This window comes from Saccopteryx bilineata, chromosome 4, assembly GCF_036850765.1.
Source record: "Saccopteryx bilineata isolate mSacBil1 chromosome 4, mSacBil1_pri_phased_curated, whole genome shotgun sequence".
Taxonomy (NCBI): domain Eukaryota; kingdom Metazoa; phylum Chordata; class Mammalia; order Chiroptera; family Emballonuridae; genus Saccopteryx; species Saccopteryx bilineata.
Window position 1 is genome coordinate 147,519,067 of NC_089493.1, and position 21,317 is coordinate 147,540,383.

Sequence of the window (21,317 nt, forward strand, 5' to 3'; positions counted from 1 at the left end):
CAGCTACCTGGGAGATGCCAGGACTGGGAACATCATCAGAACTTCTGAAGAGCAGTAGTTGTAGACCTTTTTATTGCCTCTGTTTCTTTCCCTACTGATTTGCACTTCCAGGTTGAAATCTAGACAGTGAACATCTGAGCCCTTGGAGTGAGCCAGCTAACCTTTGCGCTGCCTGCAAGTTTTCTGCGTAGGGCTGTCTCAGTGAGTCTGGCTGTGTTCTTTTTCAGAGTGTGTCTGCAATTACCTGGGCACCATGCAGGAGCACTGCAATGGCTCTGACTGCCAGTGTGACAAAACCACAGGCCAGTGTCTGTGTCTTCCTAATGTGGTCGGGCAGAACTGTGACCGCTGCGCACCTAATACCTGGCAGCTGGCCAGCGGGACAGGGTGTGACCCCTGCAACTGCGATGCTGCTCATTCCTTCGGGCTATCTTGTAACGAGGTGAGGCGCTGTGTGTGGGGGGTGAGCCCCATGGTGTGAGGAAAGATTCCTTTAGGAATCCAGATGACAACTATGTGGTTTCTTTGTCCCAGTTAGAGAGAAAAAGGTACCTTGTGCTATAGCTGCAGCATTCCTGCCTCCGGGCACACAGCTTGGCAAACACAGCACATACTGGCTGTGAGCCTCATTTGTCCCCCTTGGCGGGGACATATTGTCCGTGGAGACCCCATCTGCTCATCCATAGCGTGTTAATCCAGGGCCCCAGACACCGACCCACATTAGAATGGGCAGAAGTGTACCAGTCCCTGGCTGCTGGACAGACTGCTCTCTGAGCCACACCACCTGAAAGGACAGTAGCCCTATGCAGCGTTGTCTGGAGAGCCCGTGCTTCCTGACACACACTCAGAACAAAGGGCTCCTCATGGCAGGTGAGTCCCACGTGGCCTGTTAGTGATCGGTGAGGAGACACGGAAATCAAACGTCACCTGTGCTGGGCCTTTCCAGCCTGCACAGCAGAGCCCTTAGCCCTCAGCACCAGGTAGAAGTAAGACCCCCTGCTCCTGGTCAGGACATGGGGCCGTCTCAGCCCACGCTCAGTCCCACTTCCCTACCAGTGGCCAGGAAAGAACGTGCTGGCTGCTGCCTGCAGCCTGCTGACTGAGTCTGTTCTCTGGCTGCAGTTCACGGGGCAGTGCCAGTGCATGCCTGGCTTCGGGGGCCGCACCTGCAGCGAGTGCCAGGAGCTGTTCTGGGGAGACCCCAACGTGGAGTGCCGGGGTAAGGCCGGGCACCTGGGGTGGACCTCAATCAGAGTAGATGGGACCTCTGTAAGACCTTTTTGTGATCGCGAAAGTGCAGTACAAGTTAATTTGTCTATAAGGCATTGGAGGGGGAGGGGACATGGGGAGGCTCAAGGGGAATAAGGGGGTCGGGGGAGATATTCTGTGGGACACTTGAATCTATGTAAACACAAATTAAAATCATAAAGTCTGTTTAGCCTGACCAGGCGGTGGCACAGTGCATAGATCATTAGACTGGGATGTGGAGGACCCAGGTTCGAAACCCCGAGGTCGCCAGCTTGAGCACGGGGCTCATCTGGTTTGAGCACAGCTCATCAGCTTGAACCCCAGGTCACTGGCTTGAGCAAGAGGTCACTCGGTCTGCTGTAGCCCCCTGGTCAAGGCACATATGAGAAAACAATCAATGAACAACTAAGGTGCCACAACAAAGAATTGATACTTCTCATCTTTCTTCCTGTCTGTCTGTTCCTATCTGTTCCTCTCTCTATCTCTGTCACAAAAAAAAATTTTTTTAAATAATAATAAAATAAAAAGTCTGTTTGGGCCCTGGCCGGTTGGCTCAGTGGTAGAGCATCAGCCTGGCATGCAGGAGTCCTGGGTTCGATTCCCGGCCAGGGCACACAGGAGAAGCGCCCATCTGCTTCTCCACCCCTCCCCCTCTCCTTCCTCTCTGTCTCTCTCTCTTCCCTTCCCGCAGCCAAGGCTCCATTGGAGCAAAGTTGGCCCCGGGCACTGAGGATGGCTCTATGGCCTCTGCCTCAGGTGCTAGAATGGCTCTGGTTGCAACAGAGCAACGGCCCAGATGGGCAGAGCATCGCCCCCTGGTGGGCATGCCAGGTGGATCCTGGTCGGGCACATGTGGGATTCTGTGACTGCCTCCCCGTTTCCAACTTCAGAAAAAAAAAAAAAGTCTGTTTAATTACAAAAGAAATTCATGTTCACTGTTTAAAAAGTCCCACACTCTAACCCTAGAGAAGTGTGGGTAGTAAAATTGGACCTGCTTTGTTCCTCAGGGGTGATGTTTGTCTTTGTGCAAACACACATACATACCACAAAGACACACAAAAGTGCTTTTTAAAATGCATTTAACCAAAATGGGCTCGTATTAACCATGTGTTTCGGTACATTGATTTGTTTTCCCTGTGAAAAGCATTGTGTGGCCACATCCTTGCTGGCGCATGAGAGCTAAACGGTTGTTGTGGGGATGGTTTGAGCTCAGTGTGTCAAGTGTGCTCTGCCAACAAAGAAAACCCTCAGCATTTGTGCCTTGCGTAATGTCCCCATGAGTGGGACGTGGAGGGCGTTGTCATGGAGCTTTCGTCTACAACAGGGCAAAGTGATGACAAGAGCTCCGAGTCTGTCCATGTGAATAAAACCCAGAGTCCCAGTTAAGCTTCTCATAAAATGGGTTGGAGAGGGAAAACTTGACATTTTCTTAAGAACAAAAACTTGTTAAAATCATATGAATCATAAGGGTTACTTAATATTTATGATGTTGCAATTTCTTTGAGCTGCCAGATTACTTTTCAGATCTTAAAGGAAAAGCATTTGCAGAAAATAGTTGAGTGTGTGTTCTTATTCTGTTTTTCTATTCTTTCTTTCCTACCTGGGTTTTCTGCATTATGTTTTAAGTTTATAACTGTATATAAATATCTTCTTCAGTTTCATATGTGTTCTTTGATATGTTTTCTTTGTTACATATCTGAAATTCTACGTCCCTGTTGGACTCAATTAAAAATGACCATTTTCTCTTTGGGAGGTTCAACTGCGAGAAATACCACAGATTTTCAAGTTAGCAGTATACATTGTTATCTCCTACCAGGGGTCAGAAACTTAGATATCATGTGTTCTTTAAGTCAACCGACTGTTCCTTAGCAGCAAGAAAATTTCAAACAGAGGACAAGACCAGAACAAAGGGCATATGATTTGTTTTTCCAATTGAGGCTTAGCCAGAAGGATGTGGATCAACATCTTAGATTAGGCTGAGGTTTGTTCCGTAGAGGCAATGATGTTTGCTCTGTCAATGAATAAGTGCTTTTTCATTCATCAATCCTCAGTCCAGATATTGGTTCCTAATGGGAGATGATTTTTCTGTTCCATGAGCTGACCCCTGGCATGCAGTGCACACTTGCACTGCAAAGACGTCTTCTGTAGGAAAGACTTCTTGAAAGCTGATTTCTCCAGAGTTCTTGTCACTGTTTTGTTAAATCCCTCAGTCTCATAATGCTCCTAATGTCCTGGGGCTTGATTTTTCTCCAGATAATGGTTCCAACATTGCTTGGAACCTGATTCTGTTGCATGTGTCACTGGAAAAGTCGCTTTGGCTGCCAAAGCTTTCTGACCCTTTGCCCCATTTAAGCTTAGTTGGCAGGAAAGACCTGTTACCCAGAGCCAGAGTCAATAAGCAAATTGTTTGTGTAGTGCTTAGAACTTTACCCTTTTATCTTGTCTTTAAACTTTTGTTTCTAAATCTGCCAGAGAAATCTGGGTTACAGGAACCGTATCAACTTATTTAGGTCAAAAGTTGATCATGCTTTAGAAACTTTGCAAAGTGAAATCCATGGCATCAGGATTTGCCAAGTTCGTCATTTTACCCAGAAGAAAGGTCAGTCCATTACATGAGATGCTGTTGGGACCCCCATTTTTGACACCTGTGGAGAAAGCTCATAATTTCCAGAGCACCTAGAGAGTGAGCACTAACTTGAGCCCACCCTGGGCAGTCGCCGCCAGCTGTAGAGCCTGCGTGCAGGGCAGCAGGCAGGAGCAGGTCCAGGGTGATCTGCTGAAAACAAGGACAAAAACCCAGATGCAGATGGAGTTCCGGGCTCTTAACATACTGGAATGTAGTCACAAAAGGAAATGGGATGACAAGAACCTGAAGGGACCAGCCCAACAATTAGCAGGGACAAGAAAAGGTGTCATTCAAAATTAGATGAACCATGGGAAAAGAATGTGACTACTTTTCTCACATATTACATAATTAATTGTCAAATAGTTCTCAAGTTTCAGATCTCTCAGTGGAACATGCCTCAAACACAGACTTTCTGGTGCCACTCATTAACAATAATCTTATAGAAAGACTGAGGTCATTGCTAAGTATTCTCCTTATGGAAAAAAATGTACTTATGTAAAAGACAAATGAGTGGAGTCTCAAACTTAGAAACTGTTGAATGTTCCTATTGTCCAGGCAGCTTGAGGCTCTTGGCCCACCGTGCCAAGCCTGAACAAGCCCACCACTGTGCTGGGATGGAGAGGGAGCCCCATCCACCCACTGCGGAGCATGCCAGAGCAAAGCTCAGCTGGAGCTCAGTGCCATGCCCCTCAGGAGTCACAGGGTCACGGGAGGAATCTTTCTGTTGACTCATAGACAGCAGAGCTGCTAGCTCTTGGGAAAGGCCAGTATCTCCTACACACAGGCAACTGGAAATGTGAGGCGTGGATGGGAAGCTCTGGGCAATGGCCATCAGGCTTGTTTCTCACTTCAAATTGTTTTCATAAAAAAATTAAGTTCATTCTTTTTCAAGACATTTGTGGAATGCATGTCTTCATTTATAGCTATCTTATTCTTCCCTCATTGTCCATGTGACTTAGGAAATCAGATTTAATTTGATTCTTTAGCGAACCAACAGTACTCTTGTTGGTGGAGGGGAGGCTTGTCTTGCATAGTCCTCACCAGAATGTGGCCCCGATGCATTGAGCTCAATCAGGCCCACTGCGGCCACATGCCAAATCCAGCTCACTTCCATCTCAGTCCAGTTTCATTGAGCACAGCTCTGCCTGTCTGTTACATACTGTCCAGGCCACCTTCATGCTACAATGCCGGAGTTGAATAGTGTGGTAGAACTGTGGCCTGCAAAGCCTAAATATTTACTATCTGGGCTTTGTTATAAAAAGTTTGCTTCTCCTGGCCCAGAGAACCAGCTCATGTCTACAGCTGAAATCACAGTCATTCTCCAGCTTTCATTCCAAAGTTGAAGTTACATTACCGAGGCCAAAATGGGGGATGCTGAGGGAGGTAGAGGATGGAAAGAAAAAGGAAGTCACATTTAAGAGATGAAAGAGGTTTACATTTCCTGCACGTACAGTAAAATGGAAAAGCCTAGGTATCAACCGGAAAACTTTTTGGCATAATACTTGGAGTACCATGTTAACTCTCAGACAAGGTTCATGGCAGAAGGGAATGGTCCCTGTTTCCTGGATGAGGGTGGAGCACTTCCTGTGTCCCAGGGCAGGTTTGATTCAGAGGAAGGTACTTAACCAGCACAACACTGACTGCTGCCCCTTGAGGTCTGCGGGGAGTAGACACACAGATGAGCTGCCTCCCAACGGGATGCACTGGCAGGCTCTCTGGGAAACAGTGCATGCAGTAACAAGATGACAGGAGGCGGGAAACAGGTGGAGACCCTTTCTCCTGTCAGAAGAGGCAACCAGTAGGAAAAGAATCATTTGGCAAGGGTTCATAGAAAAGGTTAGGTCCCATGGGCATTCACAGAGAATTTGCGGTGTGCTGAGCATTTAGGGATATTATATATGTATTCTTGGTGTTATCCTTACAGCAAACAACTTGTGCTGTGAGTATAATCTCTACTTCACAGTGAGAACTCTCAGGCTCAGACAGGTTATGTGACTTGCCCAAAGGCAAATACAAGTGAAGACCTGGGGGGTCCTTGATGACAGTGATATTTAGAGAGAGTGAATTACTGTGTTGGCTAAAGGACAATAGTAATAATAGGTGGGAGAATGGGGCGCCCTCACTGACTGCCTTCTGGAAGCCAGGGACAGGCCTTGGATGCTTTCTTCAGTGGGCAGAGGGGTCTGGAGAAGGAGAGCTAAGGATATAAAGGCAGCAGAAAAGTTAACCCTATGGAAGAGAGGCTCATCGCGTTTCCCAGTCTGGTATTGACTGGCCCATGCTTTCTCCAAGCCTCAATACTTGTAAAACGATGCCACAGTCTCCCTTCACCTTCCTTTCAGAGATCCTGCTTCAGATGATGAGAAAATTTCGTAAATGAGGAAACTTGCTGGCCACAAGACCAAGAATGTATTTATAGATGAAGGTGGAGTTTTCGTGGCTTATTGACATGATTGTCTCATTTTACAAATGCTATTCTTCATCTTTGTGATTTCTTCACTTTTGCTGAAGAAATAATACTCTCCTTCATTCCAAGAGACTCTAGTTTTTGATCCTCTGCCCAATAATCCCATTTCTTAAAGCAACGCGAGCCATGGGTCCACCTGGACTCCTATCCCTTCACCGTAAGAGAGGACAGCCTGTGGGAGACGCCCGCACAGTGAGCTGACGGTGCTGTAGAGCCCAGTGAATGTGAGGCATGACTGGAGTGTCTCATAATTCCTAGTGTCCATGAAGTATTACACTGTCAAGTGAGAACCAACATTTCTCCTTTGGTCAGAAATATTCTTGGGGAATTTCTCTAGAAGATCATAAATGTGGGCCTTGTAGTGATCCCACTGGAGAAGCAGTCTGGAAATTCAATAGGCAGAGAAGGAAGCACGTGTCCACAGGAGCTCTAGTGGGTTCCCAGCTTCGGTTTGAAATTGAAACCTTAAGCATGTTAGAGTAGCCATTGGTATTCTTCCAGAGAAAGTTCAGGACAGACTCTTTTCAGTGGAAGCTGCAGTCCAGCCCTGTGTGAAATTTGATTCTCTACTTTTTAGTTGGAGGTCAGGAATGTTGGTCAGTTCAGCTGAACTGGTGCTTGTCTTCCGGGGATAGCTGAGTTTCCTCCGGCCCTTCAGAATGCTGGTCTTAAAGTAACAAGTGACAGAATCCAGAAATCAGCAAGGACAAGAATCGGTATCCTCCAGAATTAGGTGGAGCTTTGGGAAATGACCATGGCCACTTTTCTCAAATTATGCAGTTAGTTGCCAAATGTGCCTTCAATTGCAAATCTTTCCATTGAAATAGTTTATTGAATAGCAGAATTTTAGACTTTCTGGTACTGCCTTGTTAACAATATGCTTATGGAAAGATTTAGGTCATAGCCAAGTGGTATCCTTATGGGCAAAAATGTGGTTATGTAAATGAAGAAAACCTTAATGGGAAGGCACTTGCCTTTTAAATCTTACAATTTGGAGTCAGTATTTTCCTCCTCAAAAATACCATGACAGAATGAAAGCAAGACATGCCTTTACCAATGAAATAAATGAAAAATTATTAGAGAAATTAAAAATAAAGTCAACATAGACACGTATTCTTTGCCCCAAGCATGAATCCAGTAAAGCTTCTTTAAGACTGAAGTATGCTTTTGCATTGTCTATGGCAAAGGGTTTTTTTAAGCAAAATAAAAGCATGTGCAAGAATCTGCCTCAGTTAGCCCAAGACTACAGGGGATGGTAAAGTAAGCACAGATCTACTGGGCCTCCTGGACCTCACAGAAGCTAGCCACTGGGGCCTCCTGGGCAGGAGCAGACTGAGAATCTGATTGACTATAAATGGCCTCATTAAGGACCTCTCAACCTACATTGGCCTTAGTTATGTGCATCAGCCTACATTGGTGAGCTTCTAGTGTCATGGTTGTGCTCTGTCTTGCTCCACACATACTCACACCCTGTGCACATACAGCATGTACAAGAGGAAGGCTGGATGGCTGGGAAAATAACACAGACAGTGCTCCTCAAAATGGGGTTCAGTGACCCCTAACATCAGCTTCACATGGCAACTGTTCCAAACTCTCAGGCCCCAGCTGACCCCTGACTCTGAATCTGCTATTCAATAAATGCTATTCAAGAAATGAGCAGTCGTATCTCATGACCCTCCAGGTGCCTAAGTTTGACAGGCTCCGCCCTGTGTGGCCTAAGTAATGTTTAGCTTTTTGGACGGTGACTGAATTTTACCAGATGATGTGGAAATCCATTCCTAAAAGTCACTCTGACACAGTGTTATTCAAGTTCTTCCTATTTACCCGGCCTCAGAGACTGAGGAAGCAGCTGCTGTCCCAAGCCTTTCCCCTTGTATCCTCTGGGTGTCACTGGGTGTTCCTCTCGAAGAAGATGCCCTAGCCTAATGGGTTTGGGATATGACGGAACAGTGAAACTGTTTTCCTGCAAACCTCTTCTGAATCTTTAATTTGTGATGTTTGTCTTGAATCTTAAGAAGAGGGTATAGAATTTCCTGAACCTACCTGATTCAGGAACCCTTATTTTTAGGAAGATCTAGAACTAGCAGTCTAGAGAGCACACACAAAGTTATCTCCAGCTCACCTAGCCTGTGCCCTGACTGCTGAGAATGTCCCAGAGAACACAGGAAAAACAAAACGTGTCTCTTGTGCCTGGGTAAACCCAGTGCACCAAGAATATGCTGCATGTTGTCGAAGTTGTTTCTTTTTAATTAAAACAAAATTTTTAAATTTTTTTTTAGAGAAAAAGGGAGGAAGAGACAAACAAACATTGATCAATTTCTGTTTGTGCCTTGACCAGGGATTGAACCTGCAACCTCTGTGTATTGGGACGCTGCCCTAACCAACTGAGCTATCTGGTCAGAGTGATAATGCTATGCTTTAAATACTAAAGTTTGAGAACTAGAATATTTCAAACTTCAAATTTTGAATAATGATGTTATTATTAGCAAATATACTGCTCACAAAAATTAGGGGATATTTAAAAATGAATATGAAGTGATTAAATATCCCCTAATTTGGGAGCAGTATATATGAAGATAAAAAAAGGAAGGCCATGACAACCTCTCTTGTTAGCAAATGGAAACGTGATCAAGCCACACTTTAAGTAGATCACCTGACATTTGCATAGACACAGAAAGTAATAGTAAACATTTACTGAATGCCTACTATAAGCCAAATACTCTTTGAAGCACTTTAGAATTATTTGATCCTGCCTGACCAGGTGGTGATGCAGTGGATAGAGCATCGGCCTGGGGCACAGAGGACCCAGGTTTAAAACCCAAGATCTCCAGCTTGAGCGTGGACTCATCTGGCTTGAGCACAGAATTGCTGGCTTGAGCATGGGATCATAAGCATGACCCCATGGCCACTGGCTTGAGCCCAAAGGTAGCTGGCTTGAAGACCAAGGTGTCTGGCTTGAGTAAGGGGTCACTGGTTCACCTGGAGCTTCTTGGGTCAAGGCACATATGAGAAAGCAATCAGTGAACAACTAAGGTATGCAATGAAGAATTAATGCTTCTCATCTCACCCTTCCTGTCTGTCTGTCCCTATCTGTCCCTCTTTCTGACTCTCTCTGTCTTTGTCTCCCATAAAAAAAATTAAAAATAAGGAAATAAATAAAAGAATTATTCAATCCAAAAAGCAATCTTATGAGGTAGGAACAATCATTACTCCTTTTTTATATATGTGGAAACTGAGACTCAGTTTCCTTACTGCCCAGAGTCACATAGCTAGGGTGTGGGATGGGCAGGATTCACAACTAGGCAGCATGAGCCCACAGGCTGCACTCTGATCACAACACTGCACTGCTCAAACTGGCCACTGAGAATTTGGAGTGCAGCTGGCTAACACAGGCAATGAAAAAATAAGCTAATAACAAGGCAGGATGTGGAAAGGGCCAGGTGAAATGTCACAGGCCTCAGGTAAACCTGCATTTAGAGGACAGAGGGGCTCTGAGCAGCTCTCAAGACCTTCGGTGAAACTTGTTCTGGAAGATGTTTATCTTAGAACAGGGGTCGGGAACCTATGGCTCGTGAGCCAAATGTGGCTACTTTGATGGCTGCATCTGGCTCGCAGACAAATCTTTAATAAAAAAAATAATAACATTAAAAATATAAAACATGGCCCTGGCCGGTTGGCTCAGTGGTAGAGTGTCGGCCTGGCGTGCTGAAGTCCTGGGTTCGATTTCCGGCCAGGGCACACAGGAGAGTCGCCCATCTGCTTCTCCACCCCTCCCCCTCTCCTTCCTCTCTGTCTCTCTCTTCCCCTCCTGCAGCCGAGGCTCCATTGGAGCAAAAGATGGCCCAGGCGCTGGGGATGGCTCCTTGGCCTCTGCCCCAGACGCTAGAGTGGCTCTGGTCTCGACAGAGCAACACCCCGGATGGGCAGAGCATCGTCCCCTGGTGGGCATGCCGGGTGGATCCTGGTCGGGCGCATGCGGGAGTCTGTCTGACTGCCTCCCCATTTCCAGCTTCAGAAAAATACAAAAAAAAAAAAAAAAAAAAAAAAAAAAAAATATATATATATATATATATATATATATACACACACACACACACATATATATATATATGACATTCTCATGTATTACAATCCCTTCATTTCCTACCGCTCACATTCATGGTTGGGGTGGCTGGAGCCAATCACAGCTGTCCTCCAGGACAGCACCAAATTTTTATTGGATAATGCGTAACGTACACGGGTCATTGTATGGCTCTCATGGGATTACATTTTAAAATATGTGGCGTTCATAGCTCTCTCAGCCAAAAAGGTTCCCGACCCCTGACTTAGAAGGTCTTTCAGAGGCAAATCATAGCTTCTGACCCAAGCAGATTTATAAAGATATCTGACAGAGTAGGAACCTGTTGTGCTTTGTCACAGTCGATGTTTTGGGAGGATTTTCTTTTATAAGGCATGTAAATGTCCCTTTCCTGCCTGTACCACAGAGGAGGTCAGGGCCCCATTTGGCAAAGAAAACTGAACTCTGGTTGGCAAGTTAACCCTGTGCTCAGTGTTGGGAATGAAGATAGGGTTGAAGATGTACCCCTCCCCTTGGAATCCTCAGTCTAGTTAGGAGAATAAGATATGCGAGGTTTTTGTTGCTGCTGTTATTTTTAATTTTTTTATCCCCTTTCCCCAGAAAGGACTTGATCCCAGAGATAAGATATGTGTACTGGTTTTTTGTTACTTAAACATTATACAGACACTCAGAAAAGTCAAGTGTTGATATAAAAGTGAGTTAGTCACCTGAGATTTGAAATTGTATACCAGGGTTTATTGGCACAGGCATTGTGGTAAGGAAGCTCAGCCACTGTCCATTGGCTAAGACCTCCAGTTTTACTCTGTATTCTTGGGCTCTGCCTAAGATGCCAGCCTTCCTGGGCTAGTGACACACTGGGACTTGAATGGGTCCCCAGGTTCCTTCTATCTGACATTTTATGAGCCTAAGTTCTCAGTAGTTATCACGGTGGCAAACTCACAAGTTAGAGTGTACTTAATTGGAAGCTTTTGAACTAGATACTTAGAATTCCTATGACTTTCTGATTTAGTTTCCTTTTTATCAACTCTATTGCATCTCTCTTAGTAGTCATAATTCTGTTTGTGACCAGGTGGGGTGAGGTGAGGTGTGTTAGGAGCTGCTCTTTAGTGTGGTATCAGGCCAGATGCCTCATGGCATCAGGACGTCATGGGCATTGTCTGTAGTGACAGCATCTAAAGGGAAGATGGGTAAGAGGGAGGTGGAGACAGGACAGAGCTAAGAGCGCAGACTCTCGAGTTGCAAAGTATTAATTTTGAATCCTGGCTCAGCCATTTCCTTGTTGTAAGATTTAAGGCAGGTCACCTATCCAACAGGGTTATTGTGACGGTTAAATGAACACGTAAAACAATTCTGCAGGGCCAGGCACAATAAGTGTTAACTTAAAAAATCACTGTGGACTATTACTGTTATTTTTAAGAAGTGGTTGGCAGCCTGGGCACAGTGGATAGAGCATTGAACTGGGATGCAGAGGATCCAGGTTTGAAACCCTGAAGTGCCCAAGGTCGCTGGCTTGAGCAAGGGGTCACTTGGTCTGCTGTAGCCTCATGGTCAAGGCACATATGAGAAATCAATCAGTGAACAACTAAGGTGCCTCAACGAAGAATTGATGCTTCTCATCTCTCTTCCTGTCTCTCTGTTCATATCTGTCTCTTTCTGTCTCTGTCACACACACACACACACACACACACACACACACAAAGGAAGTGGTCAGCACGGTTTATAAGGTCATACATGTTTTGGACGAAGCTGTTGAAATCTCTGTGAGAGCTGTTGTTAAATGGTCATCTGTGGTTGACATCTTGTCACTGAGGTTGATGATCTAGTATATCAGCAAGCATTGCTGTTTCCCTTCCAGCCTGTGACTGTGATCCCAGGGGTATTGAGACGCCACAGTGTGACCAGCCCACTGGCCAGTGTGTCTGCATCGAGGGTGTCGAGGGTCCACGCTGTGACAAGTGCACTCGCGGGTACTCGGGGGTCTTCCCTGACTGCACACCATGCCACCAGTGCTTTGCTCTTTGGGATGTGATCATCTCCGAGTTGACCAACAGGACCCAGCATTTCCTGGAGAAAGCCAAGGCCTTGAAGATCAGTGGAGTGATCGGGCCGTACCAGGAGACAGTGGATTCCGTGGAGAAGAAGGTCAGCGAGATCAGAGACATCCTGGCCCAGAGCCCGGCTGCGGAGCCACTGAAAAACATTGGGAATCTCTTTGAGGAAGCAGAGTAAGTAGTTAATGAGCATGAGTAAGAATTCACAATATTGTTTCAACTTCATGAATAAACAGTAATGATATCTTGGCAAGAGGCTTCCATCAGAAGGCATGGTTCATCCTGTGAGTGACGCACTCACCCATTCAGACGCACACCATTCATTTTCCAGCAGTCTTTATTCTGGGCACTGGGTGCGTGAACGTTGGCATGTCAGTGAGGACCAGAACTGCGGAGGCTGCGGTGTGGGCTGTGTGTGTATTCAAGTCAGCGATCCCTGTTGCAAACGGTGCTCATGGTGGTAGCAGGGTGGGAACACGCATGTCAAGTTGGCTCAGTCACTTGCTGGGCTTATGAACTTGAACAACTCACTATTCCTGAGCTCTTTTCTCCTGTGGAGAAGATAGTGTTAGCCTTTACCGTACAGAGTAGCAAAAAGATTGATCTATGAAATGGATAATGTAATTGCAAAAACATTATAACTATAAATTATTATTATATGTTCTGCCACTACCAGGAAATTCCATTACCACAGATAAGACTGATTTCCACTGCTCAGCCATCCGTCCCCCAGAACAGAGCTTCATTCCTCTAATTACACTTCTCTGCCATGAAAACGCTCTTCTCTGGGTGATGGTCACTAACTGGATAGTGTTTGTTTTGCCAGTGAAAGCAGAGAGAATTGACCTGAGCGATGCTCATTTCTCAGAGCTCATTTTTCTAGTGTTTCTCCTGGCCTTATCCCTCTTGCTCTGAAACATTCCAAACTACCTTTGCCAAAAAGGGCCCCACAAACCAGCACAGTAAGATCTAGGCTGAAGGACAAAACAGGAAAGGGTAGAAAGCATGTGTATTTCCCCAAATGCTATGTTTTTTTGTTTTGTTTTGTTTTTTGTTTTGTTTTGTTTTCTTGCAGATTCACCATTTGGCATGAACAGGGGCAACGTTTCATAACTAAATCCTACACACTAGAGTGATTTTACATTATGACAAAACTATGGTAACAGTTTTTGATGGGACTTTAATCAGCATGTCTCAGAGGCAAGATGGACTTTCCATCTCAACACTATCTATGAGTAGCAGGAAGAGAACAGCTGACATTAGCTCAAGTACCTTATAGAAAATCCTTCCTAAGCCTTCTAGATTCTAAGTCCCTTGATGTCAAACCTCAGGTTTTGTGTCCAAGACCAAGTGGTTGACCAGGATGTGATGAAATGTCCATGTGAGGCAATAATGCATTTAATGAGGAATTTTACTTCATTAAAAAGACTGTTGCAACCTCCTAACATGTAGCAATCAGTTTTGGAAGGCCGTGTTCTAAGTGCAAGCCCATTTAGGAAATGACTCTTGGCCTTGGTCTCCTGTGCCGAGGAAGAATGAGAAACTGCGGTGTCCCCTGAGAGCCTGCTGGAAGAAAGTTTACATTCCTGAAGCAGCCCTGTCTCTCCCCACACTACTCGATTTGCAGTCAGACAGGCGGCAAGCATCTCACGGAAACTAGTTTCACTCATCTTTTCTCAACACAATATATATAAAGATGCATGTTTTAGGATGCAAAGTGGCATTATTTTAAAATGTACAAAGTTAGATTTGATTTCTTTTTATTGTAATATTGTATGAGACCAAAGAAGACAGGAAAGCCTCCTGTGAATGAGCAGACTAGTAAGAGCAAAGTTCTGAAAAAAGAACAATATTTATAATGGCCTCATGAAAAAAGTCATCGAGTTTATAAATCGTAATTTAAACTACACAGCCTTTTAAATACTTTTTCTCCATACTGGGACATGGTATTATCTCAGCCTTAAATACCGTTTTCCTAATGGCACTCACCTTTCAGCACCTCTACATTTTCCCCCCGTTTTTTATTCCGTTCTCGCCCTGAGAAGACAATGGTGACTAGGTAGGTGACTAGTACTACCCGAGCTAAGGCCTTCTTAAAGATGACTGTGATGTATACACGCGTACCCCGTACATACAGGTAACACACAAGCAGATGTCTAACATACAGCTTTGAAGATATGAGGACACAGCACAAAATGCAGTTGGATTTGGATTCCAGTGAAATTCTGTGAAAGCTGCTTTTTATACTTCCTTCTCAGTAGATACTACCTTCTTTCTTTTGTAAAACAAAAGGTCTGCTTGTTGGTGGAAGGAGGCACCTCTGATGGGACCTTGCTTAGAGGGGGGATTGTGTGAAAAGTGGGGTGACTCCTGCTGCCTTCCTGCAGGCTGTGGGGCTTTCCTCAGCATGTCCCATCTTGAAGGGGATCCCCGAGGTTCAGAGAAGAGCATTTTCAGCGCTTGGCTGAGAGATATGATTCTGCGCTGGAGTCACTTAGCCTTTGAGTTTGGGAGACTGTATGGGTTTGAGCTGTTTCCGTCTGGTCCGGAGCTGGGACTCCCCAACCTGGTCACTGGCTCATGTTACAGCAGAGGTTCAGAAGCCATAGAGGGCCCGTCCCCCACAGCACAGCTGAGCGGTGCCTCCAGGTTTTCCATCCAAGTCTTTGAAGAAAGAAAAATGGTTAGATTTAATACATTCTCTTAACGATAAGGAAAATAAAACCAGTTTTTAGAGATAAATTGTTACCAACTACTGAGTTGGTTTGTAATTATAGTATTAGTATTGATAGAAAATGTAGAAAGGTTTATTTTACTGGGGTAAAACTTACCTTTCTCTTTATAGGAAATTAACCAAAGATGTCACGGAAAAGATGGCTCAAGTCGAAGTGCAGTTATCTGACACAGCTTCACAGAGAAACAGCAGGGACAGGGAGCTGGATGCTCTGCAGATGGAAGCAGACAGCCTGGACCACACTGTGAAAGAGATTGCTGAACAACTGGAATTTATCAAGAATTCAGATATTCGGGGTGAGCAGTTTTTGTGCAAGTACTCAGTCCTGCCTGGACAATGGGTTCAACCATCGGGGCAACCTTTTTAACACTGTACTTTCAGGGAAAAAATTAAGTGCTTTCTAATAATTTTTAAGCTTTTTCTCACTGTGTCCCTGACTGAAATGTCCACTTTACTAACGTGTACCCGGGCACAGGGTAGTGGGGACACAGCCGCGGTCCAGGAGCACACACCAGTCATTTCATTGGGACGGCCTTCGTGTCCTGAGTTTTCGGAGTGGTTTGACCTCCGTAGCTTTTCCTGGAAGGGGTCTTGAATAGTTAGAAAGTTAAGTTGATACTTCTGTAAGTCCTTTTTTTTTATTATTATTATTATTAAATTTAATGCAGTGACATTGATAAATCAGGGTACATATGTTGAGAAAAAACATATCCAGATTATTTTGACATTTGACTGTGCTGTATACCCCTCACCCAAAGTAAAATTGTCTTCTGTCACCTTCTATCTGGTTTTCTTTGTGCCTCTCCCCTCCCCACCCCCCTCTCTCCTTCCTCACCCATCCCCAATCCTCCCACCCCCCACCCCCATTGCCATCACATTCTTGTTCATGTCTCTGAGTCTTATTTTTATGTCCTATCTATATATGGATTCATATAGTTCTTAGTTTTTTCTGATTTACTTATTTCACTTCATATAATGTTATCAAGTTCCATCCATGTTATTGTAAATGATCCGATGTCATTATTTCTTATGGCTAAGTAGTATTCCATAGTATATATGTACCAAAGCTTTTTAATCCAGTCGTCCTCTGACGGACACTTGGGCTGTTTCCAGATCTTCGCTATTGTGAACAATGCTGCTATAAACATGGGGGTGCATTTCTCCTTTTGGAGCCGTTCTATGGTGTTCTTGGGGTATATTCCTAAAAGTGGAATAGCTGGGTCAAAAGGCAGTTCGATTTTCAGTTTTTTGAGGAATCTCCATACTGTTTTCCACAGAGGCTGCACCAGTCTGCATTCCCACCAGCAATGCAGGACAGTTCTCTTTTCTCCACATCCTCGCCAGCACTTACTCTGTGTTGTTTTGTTGATGAGCGCCATTCTGGCTGGTGTGAGGTGGTATCTCATTGTGGTTTTAATTTGCATTTCTCTAATGATTAGTGATGTTGAGCATTTTTTCATATGCCTATTGGCCATCTGTATGTCCTCTTTGGAAAAGTGTCTATTCATTTCTTTTTCCCATTTTTTGATTGGATTGTCTTCCTGGTGTTGAGATTTACAAGTTCTTTATAAATTTTGGTTATTAACCCCTTATCAGACGTATTGTCAAATATGTTCTCCCATTGTGTAGTTTGTTTTTTTATTCTGTTCTTATTGTCTTTAGCTATGCAAAAGCTTTTTAGTTTGATATAGTCCCATTTGTTTATCCTGTCTTTTATTTCACTTCCCAGTGAAGATAAATCAGCAAATATATTGCTCCAAGAGATGTCGGAGAGCTTACTGCCTCTGTTTTCTTCTAAGATGCTTATGGTTTCACGGCCTACCTTTAAGCCTTTTATCCATTTTGAGTTTATTTTTGTGACTGGTGTAAGCTGGTGATCTAGTTTCATTTCTTTGCAGGTAGCTGTCCAATTTTCCCAACACCATTTGTTAAAAGAGGCTATCTTTACTCCATTGTATTTCCTTACTTCCTTTGTCAAATATCAGTTGTCCATAGAGCTGTGGGTTTATTTCTAGGTTCTCTGTTCTGTTCCATTGATCTATATGCCTGTTCTTATGCCAGTACCAGGCTGTTTTGAGTACAATGGCCTTGTAGTATAACTTGATATCAGGAAGTGTGATACCTCCCACTTCATTCTTCTTTTTTAAGATTGCTGAGGCTATTCGTGTTCTTTTTTGGTTCCATATAAATTTTTGGAATATGTGATCTGTATCTTTGAAGTATGTCATTGGTATTTTAATTGGTATTGCGTTGAATTTATAGATTGCTTTGGGTAAAATAGATATTTTAATGATGTTTATTCTTCCTAACCATAAGCATGCTATATGCTTCCACTTGTTTGTATCTTCCTTGATTTCTTTTATCAATGCTTTGTAATTTTCCGAGTACAAGTCTTTAGTGTCCTTGGTTAAGTTTACTCCTAGGTACTTCATTTTTTTGGTTGTAATAGTGAAGGGGATTGTTTCCTTAATTTCTCTTTCTGACTGTTCATTGTTGGCGTATAAAAATGCCTCTGATGGAAATGCTGAGGTCGCCGGTTCGAAACCCTGGGCTTGCCTGGTCAAGGCACATATGGGAGTTGATGCTTCCAGCTCCTCCCCATTCTCTCTCTCTCTGTCTCTCCTCTCTCTCCTCTCTAAAATGAATAAATAAAAAATAAATAAATAAAAAGTCCAAAAATATGCTTATAAAAAAAATGCCTCTGATTTCTGAGTATTGATTTTATATCCTGCCACTTTGCTGAATTCATTTATCAGGTCCAGTAGCTTTTTGACTGAGACTTTAGGGTTTTCTATATACAATATCATATCATCTGCAAATAATGATAGTTTTACTTCTTCTTTTCCAACTTGAATGCCTTTTATTTCTTCTTCTTGTTTGATTGCTGTGGCTAGGACTTCCAGGACTATGTTAAATAAGAGTGGTGAAAGGGGGCACCCCTGCCTTGTTCCTGATCTTAAGGGGATTGCTTTTAATTTTTGCCCATTGAGTATGATCATAGATGGCCTTTATCATGTTGAGGTATGTTCCCTGTATTCCCACTTTGCTGAGATTTTTTATCATGAATGGGTGCTGGATATTATCAAATGCTTTTTCTGCATCTATTGAAATTATCATATGGTTTTTCTCCTTCTTTTTGTTTATGTGATGAATCTCATTGATTGATTTACAAATATTGTACCAGCCTTGCCTCCTCAGAACAAATCCCACTTGATCATGGTGTATGATTTTTTCCATATATTGTTGGATCCAGTTTGCTAATATTTTGTTGAGGATTTTAGCATCTATATTCATCAGAGATATTGGCCTGTAATTTTCTTTTTTTGTGTTGTCTTTGCCTGGTTTTGGAATCGGAATTATGCTCGCCTCATAAAAGGAGCTTGGAAGTCTTTCTTCCTCTTGAATTTTTTGAAATAGTTTGAGAAGGATAGGAGTTAGTTCTTCTTTGAATATTTGGTAGGATTCAGTTGTGAAGCCATCAGGCCCCGGACTTTTCTTTGTTGGGAGTTTTTTGATAACTGTTTCAATCTCATTTGTTGTAATCGGTCTGTTTAGGTTTTCTGATTCTTCCAGATTGATTTTCTTACAATAGTTTGTATTTCTGTTGTGTCAGTTGTTATTTCTCCTCTCTCATTTCTAATTTTATTTATTTGAGTCCTCTCTCTTTTTCTTGGTGAGTCTACTTAAAGGTTCATCAATCTTGTTTACCTTTTCAAAGAACCAGCTCCTAGTTTCATTGATCCTCTGTATTGTTTCTTTAGCCTCTATGTCATTTATTTCTGCTCTGATCTTTATTATTTCCTTCCTTCTACTATATTTGGGCTTTACTTGCTGTTCTTTTTCTAGTTATTTTAGATGCAGGGTTAGGTTGTTTATTTGAGCTTTTTCTAGCTTCTGAAAGTGTGCCTGTAGTGCTATGAACTTTCCTCTCAGTACTGCTTTTGCTGTGTCCCATAAATTTTGAGTTGTTGTATGCTCGTTGTCATTCGTTTCAAGGAATTTTTTTATTTCTTCTTTGATCTCATTCTTAATCCATTCATTATTTAACAACCTGCTATTTAGTTTCCGTGTGTTTGAGAATTTTTTAGCTTTTCTTTTGTGGTTCATTTCTAGTTTCATGCCGTTGTGATCAGAGAAAGTGCTTGATATGATTTCAATCTTAAATTTATTGAGACCACTTTTGTGCTCTAACATGTGGTCTGTCCTAGAGAATGTACCATGAGCACTTGAAAAGAATGTATATTTTGCTGCTTTTGGGTGAAAGGTTCTGAAGATATCTAGTAAATCGAGTTGATCTAGTGTGTCCTTTAAGTCTGCTGTTTCTTTGTTAATTTTCTTTCTTGAGGATCTATCTAGTGATGTTAGTGGGGTATTGAAATCCCCTACTATTATAGTATTACTTCTGTAAGTCCTTTACATTTAAGAATGTTGGATGATCAGAAGTAACATTGGCAAGCCTTTCATTTATTGTGATCATGGGCCATACATGGGACCCTCCACCAAAAGCCAAAGAAAGTATAACTCTGTCAGATCCCACTATTCGTCCTGTTTAATGCACACTCACTTCTTTTGTGGCATGGTCCTTAAAGCCAAAGCAGCCATGCATCTAAATAAATGACTGAGAAAGGAGAAGATCAGTGGGAAATGTAATCTGCAGGCTGCCTGGCACCGGCTATTGAGAAAGAACCAGAAGCTTGCCTGTATAGAAGCCACGTCTGCATGGTTGACTGCTTCTCATGCAGGTGTTTGGCATCCTCCAGAGCCAGAGTAGGCACTAATGGGACAATGTGTATTCACTGATCATAACAGGAAAGTTATATTTTTAAACAAATATTTTATTTCTTGAATTTTAAAACAAAACCAAATATGGCTACTGCTAGATGCGGAGATTGAGTCCAAGGGGATGAACTGTGGGCAATTTCATTTCGTGCCCCAGGCGCCCTCGACAGCATCACCAAGTACTTCCAGATGTCTCTGGAGGCCGAGAGGCGGGTGAATGCCTCCACCGTAGATCCCAACAGCGCCGTGGAGCAGTCCGTGCTAACACGAGACAGAGTGGAGGACCTGATGTTGGAGCGGGAGTCCCATTTCAAAGAAAAACAAGAGGAACAGGCCCGCCTCCTGGATGAGCTCGCAGGCAAACTACAAAGTCTGGACCTTTCAGCAGCTGCTGAAATGGTAAGTGTCTGGGTTTGGCCTCAGGCCAGGATGCTATAGGGGAAAAAAGTACCTTGCTTTTGTCTTTAATGCTGTTGTTCACTTTGCAGATAACCAGCAGGAGTGAAACTCCCAGGCTTCCCTTTTGGGGTGCAGTGGGTATTCGTGATGAAGCTGGGTTTAGGCAGCTGCCTGTGTTTTTCTAAGCTCCCTTCTCATCCAGTGGTTCCTCTGCAGGACAGCCAGAGAGCCATGACTGCTCTCCCGCTGCTGTACGGACTCACTGCTGCTTGTTCAGCCTTGATCCTTTTTATACTGTGGATATTTCCTTTTCACTTTGTTCTGATTTGAAGTGCAAACTCCATCCCCGTGGAACAATTTGAAATCATTCTGGGAGGGATTTCCTAAAAAAGAAAATTAAAGCGAGCTAAAGAATTTTTTCCTTGGCCGTTAGTTAAAATGTTCCTTTATTCTAGTAACTTTATCTGGTGAAGATGAACCCTGAGACCAGCCTAGAAAGTAAATTCATTTTTCAGAAGCTTTTAAAAAGGAACTCTGGAACCAAATGAAATTGAGTAGTGGCTTCAATGAGTATTGGGCAGAAAGCCAAAAAAAAGCCAAAGTAAATCTGTTTCTTCCTCTTGATTCCTTATTGTTTTTCATGGAAGCGGACCTAGCTGAGAGAATTGGAAGGTATATGCATGGCCAGAGGCTGCCGCCATCGTGGCCAAGCACATGCAGGTTCCCATTAGATTTGGGCAGACGGTAAAGAAACAGTGGAGCTAGAGGATGATGGGCCACTCCTTTATTAAAGTCTCGCACTGGCCAAGGACTGGGAGCAAACACACAGGGCTCCCAGAGCCATTATCCGGTCCCACAACCAGGAGGACCTTCTCCAGTTCCTCCACGAATCAAAGGCCTCACCAGTCTCAGAGGAGCTCACAAAAGCCCCTCAG

General features: G+C 43.6%; 1 protein-coding gene across 2 annotated transcripts in view; it reads left to right on the forward strand.

Moving 5' to 3' along the window:
* Nucleotides 1-21,317, forward strand: part of LAMB1 (laminin subunit beta 1) — an 83,777-nt gene that overhangs the window by 42,802 nt on the left and 19,658 nt on the right. For both annotated transcript variants that reach the window (XM_066272184.1, XM_066272185.1), the window contains 5 exons: nt 228-442; nt 1,123-1,219; nt 12,275-12,644; nt 15,316-15,500; nt 20,141-20,382. In XM_066272184.1, the coding sequence (XP_066128281.1) occupies nt 228-442; nt 1,123-1,219; nt 12,275-12,644; nt 15,316-15,500; nt 20,141-20,382 (1,109 nt within the window). The remainder of the gene's footprint in view (nt 1-227; nt 443-1,122; nt 1,220-12,274; nt 12,645-15,315; nt 15,501-20,140; nt 20,383-21,317) is intronic.